The sequence below is a fragment of the Halyomorpha halys genome, unplaced genomic scaffold (assembly GCF_000696795.3).
Source record: "Halyomorpha halys isolate HHAL.00 unplaced genomic scaffold, Hhal_1.1 Scaffold240.1, whole genome shotgun sequence".
NCBI lineage: Eukaryota > Metazoa > Arthropoda > Insecta > Hemiptera > Pentatomidae > Halyomorpha > Halyomorpha halys.
Window position 1 is genome coordinate 900815 of NW_027115703.1, and position 23073 is coordinate 923887.

The 23073-nt window shown below is 31.0% G+C and overlaps 1 protein-coding gene across 1 annotated transcript in view; it reads left to right on the forward strand.

Annotated features, from left to right (window-relative positions):
• Positions 1-1692: 1692 nt before the first annotated feature.
• The window catches only part of LOC106680072 (cytochrome P450 4c21), a 29934-nt gene continuing 8553 nt past the window's right edge, over positions 1693-23073 (forward strand). The window contains exons 1-12 of the mRNA XM_014419538.3: positions 1693-1815; positions 3060-3238; positions 4592-4701; positions 8388-8478; positions 8576-8764; positions 10885-10948; positions 11076-11193; positions 13767-13821; positions 16830-16933; positions 17013-17173; positions 17261-17334; positions 21988-22155. Coding sequence (XP_014275024.1) covers positions 3073-3238; positions 4592-4701; positions 8388-8478; positions 8576-8764; positions 10885-10948; positions 11076-11193; positions 13767-13821; positions 16830-16933; positions 17013-17173; positions 17261-17334; positions 21988-22155 — 1300 coding nt within the window. The 5' untranslated portion in view covers positions 1693-1815; positions 3060-3072. The remainder of the gene's footprint in view (positions 1816-3059; positions 3239-4591; positions 4702-8387; positions 8479-8575; positions 8765-10884; positions 10949-11075; positions 11194-13766; positions 13822-16829; positions 16934-17012; positions 17174-17260; positions 17335-21987; positions 22156-23073) is intronic.

Genomic DNA, 23073 nt, shown 5'->3' on the forward strand with positions numbered 1-23073 from the left:
GATAGTCCGGGTAGTGGTCAAAAAGGTACGAAATAGTAAAAAAAAATTTTTAAAAGTAACCAACGTTTCACTCTACTTTGCAGGGCTTCTTCAGGTCTACAATTATGAATAATAAAGAAAAAGAAAAATATTAGAAGGTCAATGGTTGACCGTATGTTATAGATTGTAGGAAGATAGTCCGGGTAGTGGTCAAAAAGGTACGAAATAGTAAAAAAAAAAAATATTTAAAAGTAACCAAAGTTTCACTCCACTTTGCAGGGCTTCTTCAGGGCTACAATTATGAATAATAAAGAAAAATAATAATATTAGAAGGTCAATGGTTTACCGTATGAAGTAGATTGTAGGAAGATAGTCCGGGTAGCAATCAATAAAGGAACGAACTTTAAAAAAAAACTAACGGTAACCACGTTTCGCTCCACTTTGCAGGGCTTCGTCAGTGCTACAATTATAAATAATTAAGAAAAAAATAAATAAAAAAATATAATATTAGTAGGTTATTGGTTGACCGTATGACTGTGCCTATCATTAATTAGTTTTCTCTTCATCTACTTTTTAAACTTATTTATCCATTCAAGTGTTTCCTGAAACCGGTTTTTTATTATACTTTCCTTCTAATCTATGTGTTAGTCTTATTCTCGTAAAATGTATCTATTTGTTTGTTTTTGGTAAACTGATCTACTGCTGTGACTATGAATGATGGTCTGTTCTCACATTGCCATCTAATATTGAATTTGTTTAGCGGGTCACTGGAGAGGATCTAGGAGGGTGAATTCCGGAGAGCGAATTTGTTGATCGGGTGAATTAAAAAATTTTGAAAGGGTGAAATTGGAGGACCAGAAATGAGAAAGAAAAGTAGGAATGAATTGAAACATTTGTATTTGTTGTACAGACCCAAATTGAATGTAAAAGGAAACTGTAGGGGAAAAAAAATTGTTTATTATATCCTATTATTGTATCTCTTTTTTTCTGATCATACCATGTACGTGTAATTTATATATGTCCGATTACGGATTGATAAGTATGCTGTGTGAGATAGCAACCTAATGTATTTAGGCACCATAGATAAAGAAAGTATTTCTCTTGCTATATTTTGTTAACTTAATTTACCTCATTGTTTTAAAAGTATTTTTATATAATTTTATACTTCCTTTATAGATGTATTCTAATTTTCTTGTCACATCTTACAATATTTGTATCTCGTTTTCATTTAGCCCTGAGGAAACCCTGCAAAGTGGAGCGAAACGTGGTTACCGTTAGTTTTTGTATTAAAAGTTCGTACCTTATTGACCACCACTCGGACTATCTCTGTACAATCTACTTCATACGGTCTACTATCTTCTATCCAATATTTTCTTTTTAATGTTAATTAATTTCCAAATATTTAGTACATTTAACTCGCATGTTATTTGTACTTTGAAGTTCAGAAAAATATTTGAAGGGAACCATATCTAATAGCCACATAGTTAATGACGGCGTTGCCCATACTAACGCATGTGTTCATTAGCTATCGGTAGAATGTGAGTAGTCCATAATGGTCTTATTAAAATAATCACTGTGAATTGCTATTAATACGAAATTAAAATGTTCTTCCGGGGAATTGTCATTGCGTATAATGAATTCATAATTCAGATTGAAATGAATTTATAAATTCATGACTTTGGATTTTCTAGAGACGGATATGCAAATTTGGTTTATATTTGCTGAGATTATCATTCATTTAAGTCGTCTTATTAAGAATTCTTATGGTCACACTCAGAAAGCTTCTTGAATCAGTAGCTCAAACAACAATATTCAGTTGTGAGGAATTATCTTCAGGTAACTACTAATAATCTTCCTTATCATTATTGTTTTTAGATGGAGACTGAGACCTTAGTATATTAGTAGTAAAAAAAACCTAAATGTGCAAAAAGCAGTAGCAACCAAAAATGTGTAGAATGATAAATAAAACACCCAAATATTACAAAATCAACTTTAGTATTTTTTTCCCTTAGCTAGTATCAAGTTAGCGAACTCAAAGGTTCTATGCCGATACAATTATCACGGCCTACACGCTTTCCTCTCACGAAGAAAAATCGTTTCTATTTTATGACACAGTTACTGTGAATACAATATGTAGGTGTGTTTGGAGCTAAATTTACTCCTACTGTTCTAAAAGTAATGCAAATTTATTTATCTCGAAGAAAGTAGGGAGAAATAAGCTCTGAAATAGAATAGAATTCAAAAAAAGAATACAGAAATAGAGGATTCAGGATAGTTTGCAGGAAATAGTGTTTATAGGTGGTTATTAGGGGTGAAAATTAGAAAAAAATATTTTGGGGGGGGGAAACAAGTGACGAAATGCGTGCATTAATTTTTGACACAGAAAATTACGACGTAGTTTTCAACAAATGTCCAGTACGTTAATTTGTCAAAAATAGTGAAAAGTGATTTGCGGTGGTTAGGGCTGTTTTGCAGGTGAAAATATTTTTAATATCCCTTTATTTAATGGTTTATTATTCTAAATCAATTCTACATTTTACTGGAGTTTATTTTTATTTTAGGAATCGTTAGGCGTCTTACTTTAATTCCTTTATTAATTAATTTTACATCAGTATGCTTATACTTCCAATGTTTCCGATGGTCCTTTCATCAATAATTTAAAGGCTAAAAAATGCTTCAAAAACCATCGACCATAGATTTGATAATAATAATAATATAAATCATGTTACACAATAATATGTATTTTATTCTATTCAATGTTACGTATTTTATATTAATTCAATAATATTTTGTTTTTTTCCTTTAGATTTGTATAACCAAAATTTAAAATAGAATAATTAAGTAAAATTTAATAAATATCAAGAAAAGTGTAATGTACAAAGGGGTATCCCAAAACAATATCATAAATATTGTACAGTACATATTTATATAATAAAAAAAACATGTATAGAAAAACATAATAATTGAAACAATAAAAAAAAAATATTACTGTATCTTAAATCAGGGAGTCCAATTAGAACTAGGACCAAGGATAATATTGAATCACTGACTTGTAACAAACTTGTTTGTCCTTTTTACAGATGAAATAAGAAGATGCTTTTGGAATTTGTCATTGCTGTGATCCTCTCTCAAGTTGTTCTTGGATTATTTCTATGGTACCAAGTTAGAGATCTCTATCGGTTTCCTAACTATTTCGGATTTCCTGTGTTTGGCAACTTATACTACTTTTATAAAGGATTATGTTTTAAGTCATTACACAGTAAGTATACATAATAATTTGTAATGGCCACTGTTTGAAAAAGAAAAGAAATACTGTTATTTTTTTTTTCGGCCAAGTCTCCCCTCATTGGAGTCCTATACTGCCTAACTATATAGTTGGGGGTTAAAGTTTTTCATTTTGTGGGCCAGCCCCAGGCCGGATTTGAACCAGCACCCTCAATAGATTGGCAAGACTGCTTAACCACTGTGCTTCGGGTAGCACTTACGTTATACATATACTGTTACTATTACTATGTTATATCAAAACATTCTTTAATAAAAGCATTACTTACATGGTCCTCCATAATGATTTGTCAATAGTTGTAAGATTTTCTGTAAAGTTAAGTAAATTTTGAATAACCTAATTTATACTTCTGATTTGTTAGTCAATTTGGTGTAATACGTTTTGTTAGTTGGATATCTCCCAATAATCTGCGTTTTTCCATAGCAAGATACGAATATGCTGTAGCAGGTTAATTCAATAAATAGAATTAGTTTTGTTTGTTATTTTCTCTTTCGTTTTTTAGTCACATAGCTATTATAAGTTAGTCAAGTTGGCAGTAAATAAAGGTGCAAAATAGTAAAAAAAAAAGGATTATTGGTATGTTGGTAAACAATTTTTCGCTCCACTTTGCAAGGCTTCATCATAACTGAAGCCTGGAGATTCCCTTGATCACCTGTCACGGTTAGAATAGGTAGATCACCTCTAGATAACTCCCCTCCCCGTATGTCAGAAATGACCGGGAAGTGGATCATTAAAAAAAAGTATCAAACGATTGAGGGCCGACTTTGAGGGCCTGGGGGTCAACTTTAATTTCTGTAGTGGTCCTACGAAATGAAAACTTTACCCCTCCACCATGTTTATAATAGGGTGGTATCCCTCTGCTCTAGCCTCCGTATGTCAGAAATGGCCATGAAGGGGCCAATAAAAAAAAAAAAGTAATCGATTGATCATTTCTGTATCAGAAACAAAAATATCAGATACAAAGTGTATCAATATTACCTGTTTGCTGATATAGGATGTACCAGTATCTCGAGGTCATAAGGACTTCAGTCAATTTTTGAGCATTTGGAGATTATGTCCTAGTATTATCCAAATCAGAGCTCCTGGTGGGTATTAAGGTCTTTATGCTTCAGATAGACTTACTAATATATTGTTTTATAAAAATAACAATTACAAAAATATCAATAATTAGATTTTACATAATGTTTTGAATTTTGCTTTTACTCTCCTGAAATATTCATATTTTCGACTTAAGCCCTGATGCCCGCGCATCAAAGATATATATCATTGAATGAGAATTAAATTAACCCGAACAGCATGATCCAACTAATTACTTGTATATGATTTCAGCTCTCTACACTTATCAAAAAGAAATTTCTGACAAAGTTGGAAATGGAATATTTTTTGCATACATCAAGGGAAGACCATCTGTCGTTCTGTCATGCCCGTACATTGTTGAGGTAAGAACATTATGAATCAATATTTTCAAGTATGATGTAACATACTATGATTTTTTATATTTTGATTAGAAACTGCTTAAGAAACATCACATTTTCATTTTTTGTTTCATGTGGATTTTCTAAGCAATTTTTATTATACATTATGTGTTATACAAATGTATTACTATTTAAAAGATGCTGAAATGGTAAAATTGCATTTGTATTATTCGAATATTAAAATCATGAAGAACATAAAATAATAATAATACTTTATATATTCTGGGACGAGTCCCTTTAGAATAATACAGAGAAATCAATAGATGAGGCCTGAGGAGCCTCAGAGATACCTGAACAAAAATACAAAGAAATATAAACAGTCATTATAAAAAAATAATTATAGGTTACTTTCTCACTTTTATCAGTTGAACAATAAAAAAAAAATGAATAAATAAAAAAGAGAAAAGAAAACGATGTAAAAATAATTAAGAATGATATAATAGTTTACATACATATTTACAATTATATTATTTTACAATTTTATGGGGTCTGAATGCATAAGAAATGATTGAACAGGCGGGATTTAAAGGTATTGGAGCGACGGATGTTGGAAAGGATGGAGTTCCATAAGGATGAGGCTCGGATAATGAACGATCTATCGAAAGCAGCGGTTCGTTGGGCCCTTGTGTATAAATCTGAAGAGTGGAAACGGGTATTGCGGAAACGAATAGAGGATTTGAATTGAAGGAGCTCGGAGATGTATGATGGACGGCGGGATTGGATGACTTGGAAGATGAAGGAAGCCAGGAAATACTTACGACGGTAGGAAGGATAAAGCCACTTCAACTCCGCATAAAAACGGGAAACAGAGTCCCTTGGGATCCCGAAGATGAAATAAATGGAATACTTTTTATATTCACTTTCTCTTACCTATATTTGGAATATACAGGGTGTTTCAGGGTTAAGTGGCCAAACTTAAAATATAAATCAAGGATCTCAAAACAATAAAAATATTTCCCTTGAAGGTATGTCTGCAAACGCTTTGAGATATTCATTCCTAAAGATTTCCATCGTTATTAATTACTTAGGTTATATGAAATAAATAAAACTATAGCTAATAAATAACAATAATAATAAATATAACTAATTTATTAATTAAACGTAAATATTAAATTCATATTAAATGTTGTTCAAAGTGAGCATTAAGACAGACTCGGCATCTTTCTTCAACAGCAGCAGTGGCAGAACGGCACTGGATATGTGTTATTGTTTCACAAGATTCAATTATCCTTCTTCGTAAGGAATTAAGATCATAAACCGGCATTGCATAGACTTTTTGTTTAATGTCACCTGCGAAAGCCTCTTACATACTAATAAATTTTATAGACAGTTCACAGTGCTAATTCCAAATAGTACTAATCCTTATATTGGCAATAGTTTTTATATTAGAAATAAACGGCCATACTAGTATTCTTCTAATCCATCTCCTAAACAAAGCGTTTACGGACATACCTTCACTTTGAACAACATTTAATATGAATCTTAATGTTTACATTTAATTAATAAAGTAGTTAAAACAAATAAATAGGTTTTATTTATTTCATATAACCTAAATAATTCATAACAATAAAAATCTTTAGGTGTGAATATCTCTTAAACAAAGCGTTTACGGACATTCCTTTAGAAGAATTTATTTTGTTTTGTCATACTTATTTGTGTTTCATTGACCGCACCCCCAACCATCTTCTCCTCATTTATCATCCACGGTCAACTATCTCTCATAATTTATTTTGTTGTTTTTAGGACCTTAATTCATATTTTCAGTTTAGCCACTTAACCCTGAAATACCCTGAATAGTAATGTCGAAAAATTTCGAATTGGAGTTATAGAAAGGAATAGTTATAGACAGGAATGCATGCTTTTAGGATCCCCGAGTCCAGGAAACCTAATATCCTGTGTGTCTTTGAACAGACTAGCTCAAAAAATAAATCAAATTTGAAATTACATATTCACGCCAGAATATGCCTGGGATGAGACAGCAACTATTTCTGACCGGATAGTACAAAAGCCGGGGGGGGGGGGGAAAGGAAGTTCCTTTTTATTTCTTTAATGAAAACTAGGGGGCAGCGGTATCAGTGTGGTAACGCGCCTGTCTACCAACTCACAGGATGTCAGATCAAAACCCGGTCCCACCCGGGCTTTTTTCAAGCACAAAATACACTCACAACCTCCCCTCGGGCATTTGTGAGGCCCGTTTAGCCAATGGATGACACTCACAAAAAAATAGGCCTGGGAGTGACGAACCCACCCTAAGAAAAAAACACGTCTTGGATTTATAAGGAAATACATCGCGCGAGGACTTAGACTTTCATGGTCTGTTGCCCATATAATAGTGATAATAATTAATGCAAACCATGTATAGTATAGTTACTAGTCAAGATTGAGGAGTCTGCCAAGTATAGGTAGGGGGAATAAAAAATGGCGGCTGTTTCAAAGCAATAAAAAAAAAATAATTTTTCATTCAGAGGTCTATATCTTAAAAACTACCAACAACAATAGAAAAGCTTAGAGAACATTATTTAAAGGAGAGTAAATTTGCTGAAATATAAGCCCTAATAGAGCTATTTACGTTCAATAGTTCTTGAGATATAGCTTTTTAAAAAGGAACATTTCTTATAAATATACTGAAAGATTAGTAGTTGGTTAATTTATTTTGAGAAATCTATATCTCAGAAACCATAGGACTTACAGATGTCTGTCAGCACTCAAATTAGGGCTAGTTAAATTTACAATAAAATAGTTTATAACGTTTATCTTTGTAGGAGTAGCAGTTTTTACGATATTTGACAAAATAAATTTACAAACTGTTCTAGTTGTTCAAAATTCCTAGTTGTTAGTATAAAATGTTTGATTTTTGTAAAAAAATATATCTCTAGATCCATAAGACGCACACTTGTCTGCTAGCACTCAAAATAATGGAAATTTAACTTACTATAAAGTAGTTTATATTTTATATAGTAGAGGAGTGGGGACGGCAGTTATGCCACAATAACGAAAAAAATTTTTTTTTTCTTTTTACATCTCTTTATTTGTATTTTCTTTAATATTTCTTCTCGTATCTATCTGTTGCTATTACCCTTTTCATTTACTATTTACAACCTTAAAATTTTCTTATTATATCTTAATTTTTTACATTTTATACCCCTGTTATTTTACACTTATGTTTTTCTCTCTTTTTTTTTTTCATTTTGTAACTATGTGTTTGTATCTTTTTTAGCCCTGACGAAGCCCTGCAACGTGGGGCGAAACGTTGGCTCAATAAAATAGTATAATTATCTACTATTTGAGTTTTTTTTGACCGCACCCGGACCATATTCCATTCATAAATGTTATTGTTTTTGTTATTAACTTTACTGTTATCTTTTATTAAGAATTATTATTTTTATCTTAATTTTTTTTATTCACAACGTTATATATAGTTAGGAGTATCTATTGTATGAGACTAAACTCCCCCCCCCCCTATAATCAATTGTTAAAAAAAAATAAATGTACCTCTTACATTAACCATGTAAGGCCCACCAGGCCGATCTGGTATTAAGTAAAAAAAAAAAATTCCGTTTGGAGCGAACCTTGCCCTTATAATTCTTCCAGTCCATATTATAGAGCTGACAACTTCAACAAAACTATAGGAATATTTAAATTTTTCATAGGAAATTGCTTATAACCCAAACGCTTCTGAGAAGGCCCATAATGTATATGGAACAGTGAATAAACTCATTAAAGGAATATTTATGTACTGTCGTAAGTAATTACATGATATTAAATGCCGTTATCATTGTTAACATATTATATAATTAATATTTAAGATGATTGTGATCTTTCTCCTTTTTCATTTCAGCCATAGATAGCGAGTGGAAACTACGAAGGAAGGAAACAAACAACAGTTTGAGCAAAACCTTAGTCGATGGTTTTTATTCTGAAATATTTAAAAACATGGGCCGAGAATTAGCAAAAGTTTTCAAAACGCATCAAGACAATGTGGATCTTATTTTCCATTGCACTTTTGCTTCAATAAATGCTGTCTTGTGTACGTATCGAATATATAGTCTAGAAATATCACTTTTTGATTTATCATTTTCTATGTTACAAATTTACTAAACGTCTGTTTCAAAACATTATCCCCCAAAATATAATACAGCAGAAGTTTGTTATGGTGGACCCCCAAGGGGAAGGATATTTTGTCCGTTGTATAGAGATCTTCGTTAAGAAGTGATAAATAAAAAGAATACAAAATTAAATAATAGAATTAGGTAAGTCTTAAGCCACTTAAGCTATAATATCTCGTAGTTACAACTCCTAACGAAAATAACAATATGATTACGATACAATTTTTTTTTTAATCATTTATCTATTGTTATTTACAACTGTATGATATATAAGCAACAAGTAAATTTTCTGTAGGTGAGATAGTAACAAGATACAAACATGTGGAGAATCTACCCATTGATAGAACTCCAATAACATTTCTAGAGGAAAAGATCCCGAGGCCATCTTCTTTTCCGATGCCTAGGAGGATTATTAGGTAATGAAGGAGAAGCCAGGCTAGAAACAAGTGGATTTGGGTGGTTGAGAAGTTTAATATGGAAGGAACGGTATCTGGTTCTGGCCAAATCGGCAACATATGGAATATTGAGGTCCTGATGGATGACTAGATTTGTAACAAAGTAAGGAGAATTAAGGATTTTACGAAGGATTTTGGACTGTAAGGATTGGATTCGGGAGGAATTTGATGGTTTAGTGGAGCCCCAAAGCTCAACTCCGTATGTCCAGATAGGCCTTATAATAGTCATGTAGATCAGTCTTTTGTAATGGATTGGCAATTTAGACCGTTTGTCTAGTAAATGTTGTAATAGTCGGAATCTACGAGCAGTTTCTTGTCTTTTTAGTCTTGTATGAGGATTCCATGTCAGTCGTTTGTCGAGATGTAGTCCTAAGTAACTGTTCTGTTCGACCGGAATAAGTGGGATACTATTAAAGGATACTGTAGGGCAAGAGGTCATTGGTTTACGACGAAGGGTAAATGTGATTTGGTGGGATATATTGGAATTAATTTTAATCCTTCAATTTTGGCACCATTCTTTAAGGGTGGTGATGTGGGATTGGAGGGTTTGGGATACAATGTAAGGTTCATTGTTCACTGACAAACCATGCAATTAAAAAAAAAAAGCATCATTCTGTTATAATCACGCCTCATCTAGCATTTTCTTGAATATGAATGATTTTTTTTTTCATTAATAGAAGTCATTCAATATGTCACTACAAAGATGCGTTGAATTTTATTCTTTTTTTTTTTTACTTAAACAAAAAATTTCGTATTCGAGTTCTTAATGGAAATACATATTTTGATGTTATCTGAGTCAAAATAACCAAGTCTTGTAAAATGTTCCCGGTCCCTGGGTGTACCTTCATTTTTTTTTTTTTTTTTTTTTTTTGTTTCTGATGTTAAAAGAATTTGTTAAAAAAGTCTACCGATAAAAGTAGGCTTGGTTTACCAATCAGTGGATCAGGTTATATTGAAATTTAATATGGTAAAGAGGTCAAGAAAAGGGAGAGAATGGTGAATTTCTGCTTCTGGATTAAGCTGAAAGTGAAAGTGGTAGGAGTTAAAGCTGATAGGATTTCAGGAATTCTGCCTGGGTTGTGAATCAGGAAAAGGTTGGCAACTTGCTTCTTAATAAACAGAATATCATGAGGGAATAAAGGAATAATGGAGCCCAGCATTATGTCAAAAATGTCAAGAGAAAGGGAGTTTCCCATGGCATCTCCAGAAATCTCATGGAAAAACTTGTTATTGAAGGTAAGGTATCCAGATCTAAAGCAGAGTTTAACGGATTTCAGGTAAAAGGTAAGGTCCCGTAGTGAGTCAGCTTTTCTCTATAATATGAAGGCTTTTCTAATAGAGATGTTAGTAAAAAGACTTCCAGCATCAAAGAAAACTAGTATAAAGTTTTCTGGGATATGGTAGGATAATATTATTTTGGATATTAAACAGGGTTTAACCTGGCTTAGGATTTAAATGTGCGAAAAGGTTCTTTATCCAAGCGTGAGAAAGAAAGTTGTGTTTTAAAGTCCCAGTGAATTTGTCTCTGTCTGTTTCTGGTTTATGAATTAATTTACAAGTGTTAATATAAATTAATATTCTTTCAGTCACGCATTGTGGAGTTGAGAAACCATTGCCAGAAAAACGCCGATTTTTCCACACTTGGACCCAGTAAGTGCCATATAGAAATAAAAAGTCGATATTTTCAAACTTCACGTCATCTATTATCACAATTCGGTTCAAAAAATATTACAGGTGTCAGAGCGTATTTTAAATATATATATAAACTGTTTTTCAGGATTTTGGAATTCATATCGTTGATATTATCCAACCCTTTGGTTTCTCTTGTATTTTCTTTTACGTACAAGTTATTTGACAAATTTTTGATGAAAAGGGTCGATCTGCTAATAAACCAGGTACGTAAGATATTTATATTTCACACTTAAAAAATGATTTCCACTTTATTGTTATGTAAAACGTTTTGAGCTCTAATTGTTTCATTTACCTAGTGTAGATGTAAGAGGACGTGACAGCTTTGCACGTTGGGGTGTGGGTCCCATATAGAAATGGGCAAAAATTAGCTATAGTTGAAACTAATAGCTAAAGTTGCCATGGATACGACACTTATTCATGAATGAACCATTGATAAATAAATATCGTTTCCATGACAATTTCAGCTATGAGTTTCAACTATAGATAATTTTTGTCCATCTCTGGTCCCAGAGTGCTCTTTTTTTCTTCCTCTACCAGGCCATTTCTGGCGTACGGGGTTGTCAGCAGCAAAGGGTTATGACGCATAGAATTTACTTACGCCACTGTTGCTAAATAAACAACTTATATTTTTATTACTTTACATGCTTGGGGATTCATTTATTCTTTAAATCGATTGTGAGGTTACGTTGCAGCCCAGTGCTCAGTGCGCCTTGCTGATGGTACTCCATCTTGTTGTCTCCCATCTTTGGTCTCTAACACCGGTCTTAGTGGCACCGTGGCCCCTCTGTCTCATTGCCATAGTTACCACTTAGCTGTGTCTCGTTCTCTTGGACTCTTCAAGAACCCCTTCCAGGTGAATGGGATATTCCCGGTGCTGTACCAGCTTTCCATCAGCTTCTGATCTAATAGTACAAGAGACGGGGTGAAAAAAAAGACAGTTATTGTGGTACAGTAGTTTCCTACTTGTATTTAGTTTTATTGGTACCACTGCGATCTGTAAGGTTGCCTAGCTACAAGGTTGCCTAGCTACAAGGTTGCCTAGCTACAAGGTTGCCTAGCTACAAGGTTGCCTAGCTACAAGGTTGCCTAGCTACAAGGTTGCCTAGCTACAAGGTTGCCTAGCTACAAGGTTGCCTAGCTACAAGGTTGCCTAGCTACAAGGTTGCCTAGCTATAAGGTTGCTTTGTTTATCTTTTTGTACAGGACAATATAGCCCTTCTTTATGAGTGTACATTTTCGTTAATGTTTCCACTTTTCTTTGCAAAATATAAAAGTTGTTTCACCCTAATTTTGTATTACTTTAATGAAAAATATGTATAATTACAAGTCAAAATTGATGAGTCTGTCAAGTATAACTAGGAGGAATACAAAATGGCGGCTGTTTAAAAACTTTTTAAAAAATTATTTTTTTTCGGAGGTCCATATCTTTAAAACTATCTACAACACTGAAAAACCTAATAAAAAATCATTTAAAGAGGAGTAAATTTGCTAAAATATGAACCCTAATATAGACATTTACGATCAATAGTTCTCAAGATATAGCTTTTTAAAAAGAAAGATTTTATAATGCACTGAAAAATCAGTGAATGAATATTAAAAAGTCTATATCTCAAAAACCATTCGACTAAAAAATGTCTATTAACACTCAAATTAAAACTAATTTAATTTAGGAGTAGTAGTTTTCATGATATTTGACAAAATTAATTCACAAAATGTTGATTTATGAATATTCGGAAAACATTTTTACTTTTGAAAAAATATATTTCAGAAAATATAAGACGTACAGTTGTCTACCAACAGTCAAATTAAAGATAGTTAAATGCTCTATACAGTAATTTTTAACGTTTATCTTCGTAGCAGTAGTAGTTTTTATGATATTTGACAAAATATATTCAACTAATGTTGATTTATAGTTGTTCAGACAGACCTTTTGGATTGGAGGAACAAGTCCGCCTTGTGGGTCTAGTGGTCCTTCTTGCCAACCCCTGGCGGCTACCTGGGTTGCCGCCGCTTACTAACCAAGGTGGGAGTGTCAAGATTCAATCTTCGGGATCGCCGAAAAATTAATATTTAACTGCCCCGATCGAATCGAAGCCACAACGTTCGGAGAGCACACTGAGACCTGCGGCCCCCGCTCCCCCTGCCCGTCACGTCCCTAACTATTACTACTACGAAGATACGTGTAATAAACCACTTTATAGCTAAACTAGCTTTAATTTCAGTGCTGGCAGACATCTGTACGTCTAACATTTCCAGATATATTTATCATAAATCTAAAAAGTCTGTCCGAACAACTATCATTAATTAATTAATCAAAAATTAATTTTTTTAACGTTTTGAAACATCAGCCATTTTGTATTCCCTTATACTTGGCAGACTCGTCAATTTTGACAAGTAATCATACACAGTTTTCATTAAAGTAATAAAAAATTGGGGTGAAATAACTGCCTTTTTTCTTCTCTTGGTATCTTGTACTAAAACACTTTGCAATATTTGCAGTCTGGGATTAACTTCCCAAGACTAAGTTCTGTAAACTACTATAAATTTTTTCAGCTATTTTGCAAACCACTTAGTGTTTTTTTCAAAAATGTAAATAAATTCCAAATCGTCATTTCAGTATTTAATATATGTAATAATTACTTTAACAACAAAAATTTTAGTACATTTTATATTACCCTCCTCAAAATGTTTTACGCAAAATTGAATAATTGAAATTTTACAGTAGTTTGAAATTATCACCAAGGTTTAATTTCTCTGATATTTTAATTTCTGTAAGGTGGGAGGCAGTCTCAGAGGAAAATTGAAGAATGTTTTAAAGGATCCTTCAACAGGTTTGCATATATTAAGTCTATATTAATAATTCTTATTTCTGGAGTGAATTCTAGTAGCATATTTCGGAGTGTGAGGTACTTGCGCTCTCTAGAAAATAAAAACTTTATTCAACCCAGTTTTCATTTTATTATAAGAAAAGAAGTATTTGTTTATTAAACATAAAAGAAGAAAGTAACAGTGAACCAAAGTTTTAAAACTTATTTAATACAATAAAACAATTGACAATTTGATTCATGTTTCAAAACAGCCGTTTCTGTAAGACATTACAATTTGCACTTCAGCTAATATGCAGTAGTATGGGACAATTCTAAAAATTAATTAAAAAATAAATGACAAATAAGCATAATAAAATATAGTTAAAATAAAACAATAAATCGGTTAATTATTGGATTCAATTTAAACAAGATCATTTTAAAATTGATTTGCTGAATGATAGTTATTTGAATGATGAAGACATTTTATCTGATATAAGTCAATATTTTGAAACTATGAATTATTCAAATTTATAAACTAAAATATTAGTATAAAAAAAAAAATTAAATGAAGAATTTACAAAACATTCGTAAATATAATTAGTACACAAATCTTCAAAGAAAGAAGAAATTACAGTTAAGTGTGTCGAGGACAATCGTACTCCTACTTTCTTATTTCAGAGCCCTGACATACACACACGATGACCTGTACTACGTTGTAGACATCTGGGGAACACATATGCCCTACACACCTAACTTTAATTTTAACTAGATATTAGTTTTCAAATGATAAATCCTTAGCTATGATTGTGATTCCAAATAAAAATTTGTCAGGGCTAATATAAGAGACCAGTCTAATTTTATATTCAACTCAGATACTATTCATTAAAATTTATTTTCTTTATTTCTTTTTTTTTGTTCCCAAATAAAATAAAAATGTTACTGTTAGAACTATATTTACTTCAAAAACACTTTCCAAAATTTTGGATACATTGCATACAGCCTGAGTTGAAGGTAGGATGAGGAACTCCAAATCAAAATGTAATTAGTTCGTTGAAAAACAAATTTCAAATTTAGATTTCTTGCCTTGAAAAAAATTAATATTCTGGTCTAAAAGGAATTATATTAGAAAATGGACGAATGTATTTGATCTAGAGCTCCTCATATGTCTATTCTAAAGCATTAGAAGTACAACCTCAATATCCGAATTTTGGGTGAATTAGTATTACGTTTATACTAAGGCAAATGATACTAATAGTATCTGGGTAGAAAAAATTGTGGTTATTTTAAAGCAATTTTTTATTACTTTAATGAAAATTATGTATAACAACTAATTGCAATTAATGAGTCTGCCAAGGTAGTGGGATTAAAAAATGGCAGCTGTTTCAAAACATTTTTAAAAAAATAATTTTTCATTTGGAGCTCTATATCTTCAAAACTATCAACAACACTGGAAACCCTAAGAGAACATCATTTTAAAAAAGGCTAAAATATGAGCCCTTATAGAGCTATTTATGTTCAATAGTTTCCGAGATATACCTTTTGAAAATGCAACATTTCATAAAAAATGTAGTGAAAAAATCAGTAGTTAGTGAATTTATTTTGAGAAATCTATATCTCCGGAACCATAAGATGTATAGATGTCTACCAGCACTCAAATTAAAGCTAGTTAAAGTAGTATACAATGTTTATCTCTGTAGGTTTAGTAGTTTTTTTTTTTTATATTTGAAGAAATATATTCACAAAAGGTTAATTTACAGTAGAAGGTGGTTGGGGGTGCGGTCAGAATATAACATAAATAAGTTAAAAACGTATCTATTAGTGCCAATATTTCAGCCAGGATTTATAGCTTTCATCAGGGCTAACAACACAAAATAAGATAACAACCAGTGAACAAAGGTTGTATAGAAAGATTAAAGTAAATAATTGTATAGAATGGATAAAGATAAAAATAATAAGTAATGAAAGAAGTGGGAAATAAAATGTATATACAGGTAATTAATTTAATATTTGAGTAAAATAACATAATTAATGAAATAATCATTGTTTCGTTGCATTATATTATATTATAAAAAAAAGAACGAAATATGAATAATTTAATTTAATAAAAATAATTTAAAAATTAAAATTATGGAAAGAAAATATATGTAATATGTAAGACAAAAAAGAAGAATAAAGAAACAAATATAAAGTTAAGTAAGACAAAGAAATAATTAGAAAATATGGCAATAATAATGTATATGGTGAAGAAACCTAATAACGTGGGCAAGGAAGAATAAGAAAAGAATAGAGAAGGAGAAGAGGGTTATAGTTAGTCATCAGAAAGACAAACTTAAGATATACCTGTCTTGGAAGAAGATTTACATCCAAGTAGCGCAGATGACAAGATTTTGAATTAAAAAGTACGTTAAAAGAAATGACGAAAATATCAAAAGATGAAGAATACATTATAAGTTACAGGGAAGGGTAAAAGAAGAATTTTACAATATTTAAAAGGGAACGTATAAAAGGGTGACAACAAATGATTTAAAAATTAAAAAAAGAACATAAGCTATGGGAGAAAAAAAATTAAACATTGTTATTTTTTTTAATAAACTATTTGGGAATATGTAAACAATAAGTTCTATTTATCGGTTTTTAAATTGAGAGAAGGTTCTAGTTATAGTGTTGGTTCTAGTTGTAGTGTAAGTTGTAGTTATAGTGTTGGTTCTAGTTGTAGTGTAAGTTGTAGTTATAGTGTAGGTTCTAGTTGTAGTACAAGTTATAGTTATAGTGTTGGTTCTTTCTAGTTGTAGTGTAAGTAGTTATAGTGTAGATTCTAGTTGTAGTTATAGTATAGATTCTAGTTGTAGTTATAGTGTAGATTCTAATTGTAGTTATAGTGTAGATTCTAGTTATAGTGTAGGTTGTAGTTGTAGAGTAGGTTCCAGTTATAGTGTTCATTCTTTTAATAGCTTTGATTAGTGAAATCTTTTAATATTTTATGTTTATGTGAGCATGAGTATAAACTATAGTTTTTGTAATTTTATTTTCAGAATCTAAATTTTTACCATTATCAGTGGTGATTGCTTTAAGAATTAAGAACCGCAAGTTAAGTGGGTTCGAATTGAATAAAGAACTTTATGAAATGCTTGTGGCTGTAGGTATTTTATATGTCAATTGAAGTATTACCTAAAATGTAATTTGTTAGTAATCTTGAAACAATATTCCATATTCAGGGTTCTCACACAGCTTCTGTGATATTGACTGGTTGTTTTGCTTATATGGCTACTCTTCCTGAAATACAGGAAAAAGTTTGGAGAGAACAATATGAAATATTTGGTACCAGTGACAGAGATCCAAATCTCGAAGATCTCAGAAAGATGACTTATATGGATAAGTATGTTTATAAGAACTGTAAAATTTAATTATTTCATAATATCATAATTAATATAATAATATTTATCTATAATTTTCATTTGTTAAGGTTCATAAAAGAAATTTTAAGATTCTTCAGCCCTGGATTTATAGCAAAACATACAACTGGAGAAGTAAAAGCCGGTAAGCACAAGGAATTATATCTACCATGTTAACCTATGAAGAAGAAAACAAATTTTGTGTCAAAATTATTTTAATTTCAATTTTTATAATCCAGTTAAAAACATAACTAACTAGATAAAACAGGGATAAAATTAAAATAAATAACTTTATAAAATACTGGACATTATACCTCCTGTATTTTTGTCCAGATGGCTCTACAGACCTAGTAGATCTTTGGGTACCCAAATCAGCCTTCTCCACTCCTGCCTATCTTGGGCTTCACTTTTCCAGTTTTCTGGATGCAGCTCTTTTGCATCTTTGTTGATTCTGTCTATCCATCTGGTTTTTGATCACCAAAGTGTTCTCTTGCCTACTATACTGGCATTCATTGGTGTGTAGAGGCATCCTGATGGATTGCTTTGAGCCGCATGCACTGCTTATCCTAACCTCCTTGTCTTCATATCGTGAGATATTGATTGACCAGTCTCTGCAAGCAGTTCATTGTTAGTAATTCTCCTCCATGTTTTAAGGCTCTGATCCCAGATCACTCTTGTAATTGTACGGAGGACTTTCCAATCAAATCTCTCGATTCTGCTTTCTTGGGTACCTGTTAGAGCCCAGATCTCGTAGCTGTATATCAGAGCTGGCTTTATCATAGTATTGTAGACTCTTAGTTTCAGAGTTTTCGGTATTCTTGATAAAGGGAAGAAGGCTCTGTTTGCACTGTTATATACTGGTCTATCTCAATCTCTGATCATGTCTTGATGTTATTGTAATGCAGCAGAGGTATTTGAAACTGTCTACTTTTGGAAACGATTTTCATTGTTGTAGCTGTTTTCTTGATAGAGTCTTTCATTTCATCTTGGTTACTTCTTAGGAATGCTATGTTCTCCACGTATACCAGGACTTTATGTTTCATTCCAATGTTCACTTCATCATTTTCGCGTGGTGTTCTTCTAATCACTTTTTCGAGGGCTAGGTTGAACATCATTGTGAGAGTCCATATATCTCCTGTATATATGAATAATACTTTATAATAAACTTTTGCAATACAACCATAAGTGAAACTGATGCATTTAGAAGGTAATTAAACAGTAATAAATAGCTCAGTGAATATGAATATTCAACGCTGAAAACTCCAATCACTCACATTTTTTCAATGGTTCACATCCAAATCCAAATCCACAAGATCCAAAAACCAAATACTTCAACCTCCATTTCGGTCTACCTCTTATTTGTTTACCCAGGAGCCTAAATATGATAAATTTTTTCCCTTTAATATAATTTATTAATATTATAGAAACCTACAACCATAATAAAGTTATATATTTATTAAAATATAAACATTAATTTTAAATATTAGGCCATACTTTGAATATTATATATTGATATTAGCCAATGAAAACTATTTGAGCAAGTTCTCTCAAATAGAGATGATACTGAGACTAAAAAAAAAAAAAATGTAACTGTTATATTAACCATGAAAGGCCCTCCAGGCCAACCTGGTATTAAATAAAAAAATAAAAATAAAAAATACTCATTGGGTAAAAAGGTGAGGTATTGATATCCATTTTTTGTGAGGAAAATTTAGAAGTGGGTTTCCATATAAAATAAAAATGAAATTTAAATCATAGAGACTAAACATTTTTTGAAAAAGTTTAGGGTACATTGTAATCATCATAAAACAATTTAAAAAAAAATATTAAAATGAGATGATTGGAGGTGCAGTCAGCAAAGAAATAAAAATAAGCAAAACTTATTTATTTTTGTCAACATTTCGACATGAATTTCAGGCCTTCATCAGGACTGAAACACAAAACAAGATAACAACCTTAATTCAGTGAAACATAAAAATTAAAATTAAACAATAATTAACAAACATCAACATATAAATAACAATAAATCTAGTAGTAGTAGTAGTTGATATTAATAGAAGATAAAACATAATATTGTAGAAGTAAGAATTATACAAAATAAATGCTAAAAAAAATAAATAAAAAACAGACTGTTCAAGTAAATACAAAACGAGACAACAACCTTAATTCAGAGAAACATAAAAAAAATAATAAACAAACTTGAACATATACATAACAATGAATCTAGTACACATACATTATTGTAGAGGTAAGAATAATACAAAATAAATGAAAAATAAATAAATAAAAAACAAATACAGTTCAAGTGACTAAAGAAATAAACTGGAAGATTATTGATTGACCATGTGTATAGATGAATGGAATATGGTCCGGGTGCGGTCAAAAAAACTCAAATAGTAGATAATTATACTATTTTTTATTGAACCAACGTTTCTCTCTACACTCTGACTTTGTCTCCCGTCAAAACAGCCCTGACGAAGCCCTGCAACGTGGGGCGAAACGTTGGCTCAATAAACATAGTATAATTATCTACTATTTGAGTTTTTTTGACCTCACCCGGACCATATTCCATTCATCTATACACACCATATTCCATTCAAAGAAATAAAAATAATGAAAAGTGCGGTAGAAAATGTAAGTGATTGAATTAACTTAATTTCTTCCACACCTTTGATTATTTTTATTTCTTTATTTATATGAGCACTGTCTGGTTTTATTTTATTTATTTTTTACCATTTTTTTTTTGTATAATTCTATCCTCTACAATATTACATTTTATCTTCTATCAGTATCAAATACTATTTACTTAATTTATTGTAATGTATATTTCCAATTTTATTTTTATATTTCTCTAAACTAAGGTTGTTAGCTTGTTTTATTTTTTCAGCCCTGATGAAGGCTTGAAATTCAGGTCGAAATGTCGGCACAAATAAATAAGTTTTGTTTATTCATATATTTTTTCTAATCGCAACATTAACCATCTTCTCCTCATATCTATCTATGGTCAACTATTAACACATCATTATAAAATTTTTAAAAAAATCTGAAATAATACTTTGTGATTAGGAAATATAGAAGTTAAAAGCTCATATGATGAAATTTTGGGTCACATTTTCTTAAGGTTATAGAATGTAAACTTTTATTTTGAAAGATTATGGTGTAATGAGGTAGTGATTGACCTATGGTCCTTTAAGTTGGATGTACACACCTACACTAAAATTCAACAGTACACCTATATAGCACCCTACATCTCCATAAAACAGATAAAGCTCATACACTTTACATACCACTGAATCACATATTCTATGAAACCACACCGGAGCAGTTATAGGTCTGTAGGCATGAAGATAGTCTTCCCTCTAGCAGACTTACGATATATTATTTGCGCTAATAGCCACATAATACAAACTCCGACTTAAGCATTGGAAGTTCTGGTGATATGGTACGAGAAATATTGGTATTCAAAACTAATGTAGAGGCGGCTGAACAAAACAGGGTCTCCTGCCATCTGCTTTTAAGAAAGAAAAGGCTCATTAATGGATTTTAGAGCTAAATAATATTTTGAAACATAATAATTATTTAGAAATAAAATAAATTCTTTAAAAACTGATACATATGGAATTTCGCTCTCTTGCCCTATGCTTACTAGAATTTCAGAAAAGCTACCAAGTAGCTTTTTTATTTGAAGGCATCAATTTATGGTATTTTATGCTTACTTTTCCTTCTGAATTATTTACCTGTCTTTTTACTACATTATTTCTATTTTTATTAATTTTACATTAATAAAATATTCCTTCCAACATTTCGGACTGCCCTTCTTCAAGTGTTGGTTCTAAAGTGCAGTTTATTATTTAATATACTTTTTTACATTTAAAGTTCATTAATTATCTTGAAAATTAGCCAAAATTCATGAAATTTATGAAGTTTTTATTATTGATAATTGCATATCTGATTTATTTTTTTTAATCAATATCCTTAAATATATTTTTAATAGTCACTTTTTTTGCGATTTCTAAACAAAATTTTGTCATATTTAAAAATGTCAAACTTATATATTTCATAATTAATTATCCTTTAAAATCATAAATTGTTGAATGATCCATTGTTCATTTTATTCTCACTAATGTTTACATACTTTTTTCCCCATCCTACGTCCCATGGGTGTGTATGTTTTGATACAATGGGGATAGTAATAATGGGTGGGATCTCATTAAAATCCATTTTAATGAGGAAAGGAAGATACAGTGGATGGGTGGATGAAAATTGCAAAAGTGGATTGTCTGCTGTCTTAATATGGGGCTCACCAGGTTTTGTGATGTCAGTAGTTGTCATACGATTTTGGGACTGTTTGCTACTTAATTTATTTTTTCTATTTCTATCTATCTTCTTTGATAATATTTTTGATTGATCAGGTAAGTAAAATTATCAATAATAAAAAACATATTGAATTTTGGCTATTTTTCAAAATGATTAAAAAACTTTAAATATTAACAATTATATACAATGATAAATAGCACTTTTTAACTAACTTTATAATCAAAACCTGAAGATGGGTGGACAATCTGAAAAATTTGAATATTTTTTCCTTTAAAAAAAGGAATATTTTACTAACATAAAACTAATAAAAATAAAGGGTTGAATCAAGAAGGCTAATTAATTATTCAGAAGAAAAAATAAGCAGAGGGTATATTTACATCTCAGAAGATAATAATACAATCATTTGATTAATTTATTCAATGAAATGTTTAAATTTTAAAAATTAATACTAATTGTAATCCTATTATTTGTAATGCAACAGGTGGAGTGACCATCCCAGCTGGAATACCGATGTACTTTTTATTGGGCAAACTTCGAAACGACACAAAATTTTGGGATGATCCTCAAGTCTTTAACCCAGAGCGGGCTTTCGATGATAAACCAAAATTTTCCCATGCAGCCTTTGGAGTTGGAATCAGAAGTTGCCCAGGTATAAAGATTTAAATTTATTTCATTAATCATTAATGATCATATTTAATTTGCACTTGTAAGTTATATGGATTGAAAGTAATCCCTTTGAAATGACCGTTATTGGTTGATAAATTACTGATAAGTAGACTAAATTATGTATTATAGAGAAAAACATTTACAATTTAAAATACATCAATACTTAATGAACATAAATACAAGTTCATAAATATTACAAATTGCAAACTGATTGTAAAATAATATGAAACAAGTAATGGGTTGTATAAAAAAAAAAATGACTGTTTTTCAAACTTAATATTTGTATCATTATTTCTTTGACATAAAATACAATTAATACTCAAAGTATAGTCCATTGTTATCTATCATCATTAGCCATCTGCAATCCAATAGTTCAATTCCACACTACCATTCTTTGGGATGACTGTCAATTGGACCGCAAATTCAACTTCCGCAAAGTTATCAAATGTTTTCCCTTTAAGGAAATGGGCCATGAATTGAAACAAGTTTTAATCCAATGGTGCGAGGTCTGGACTATGAAATGAAAAAATAACTTTATTCTGGGACATATGTCCTCTAAGAATAAATACATGGTTCATATAGTGAGATTTTTATCTGGCAAGCATTTACAAATTTTCAGATAGTAGAATGAAAGTACATTGGTATATTGGCTTTACTACTGTTTTTGATGTTAATCAATACATGGCTATTTATTTTATTACAAAGATGTGGAGGTTTGCTTATTCAATAAATGAAGGAATAGGTGTTGTTTAAAGGAGAGAATGGATGAGGACTGGCGAATGGAGATGGGAAGAGAATTCCAGAGGGAGGTTGCACATATGACGAAGGATTTGCTAAAGAAGGAAGTTCTATAGGAGGGCATATATAAATCATTCGGATGGGATCTGGTGTTTAATGAGTG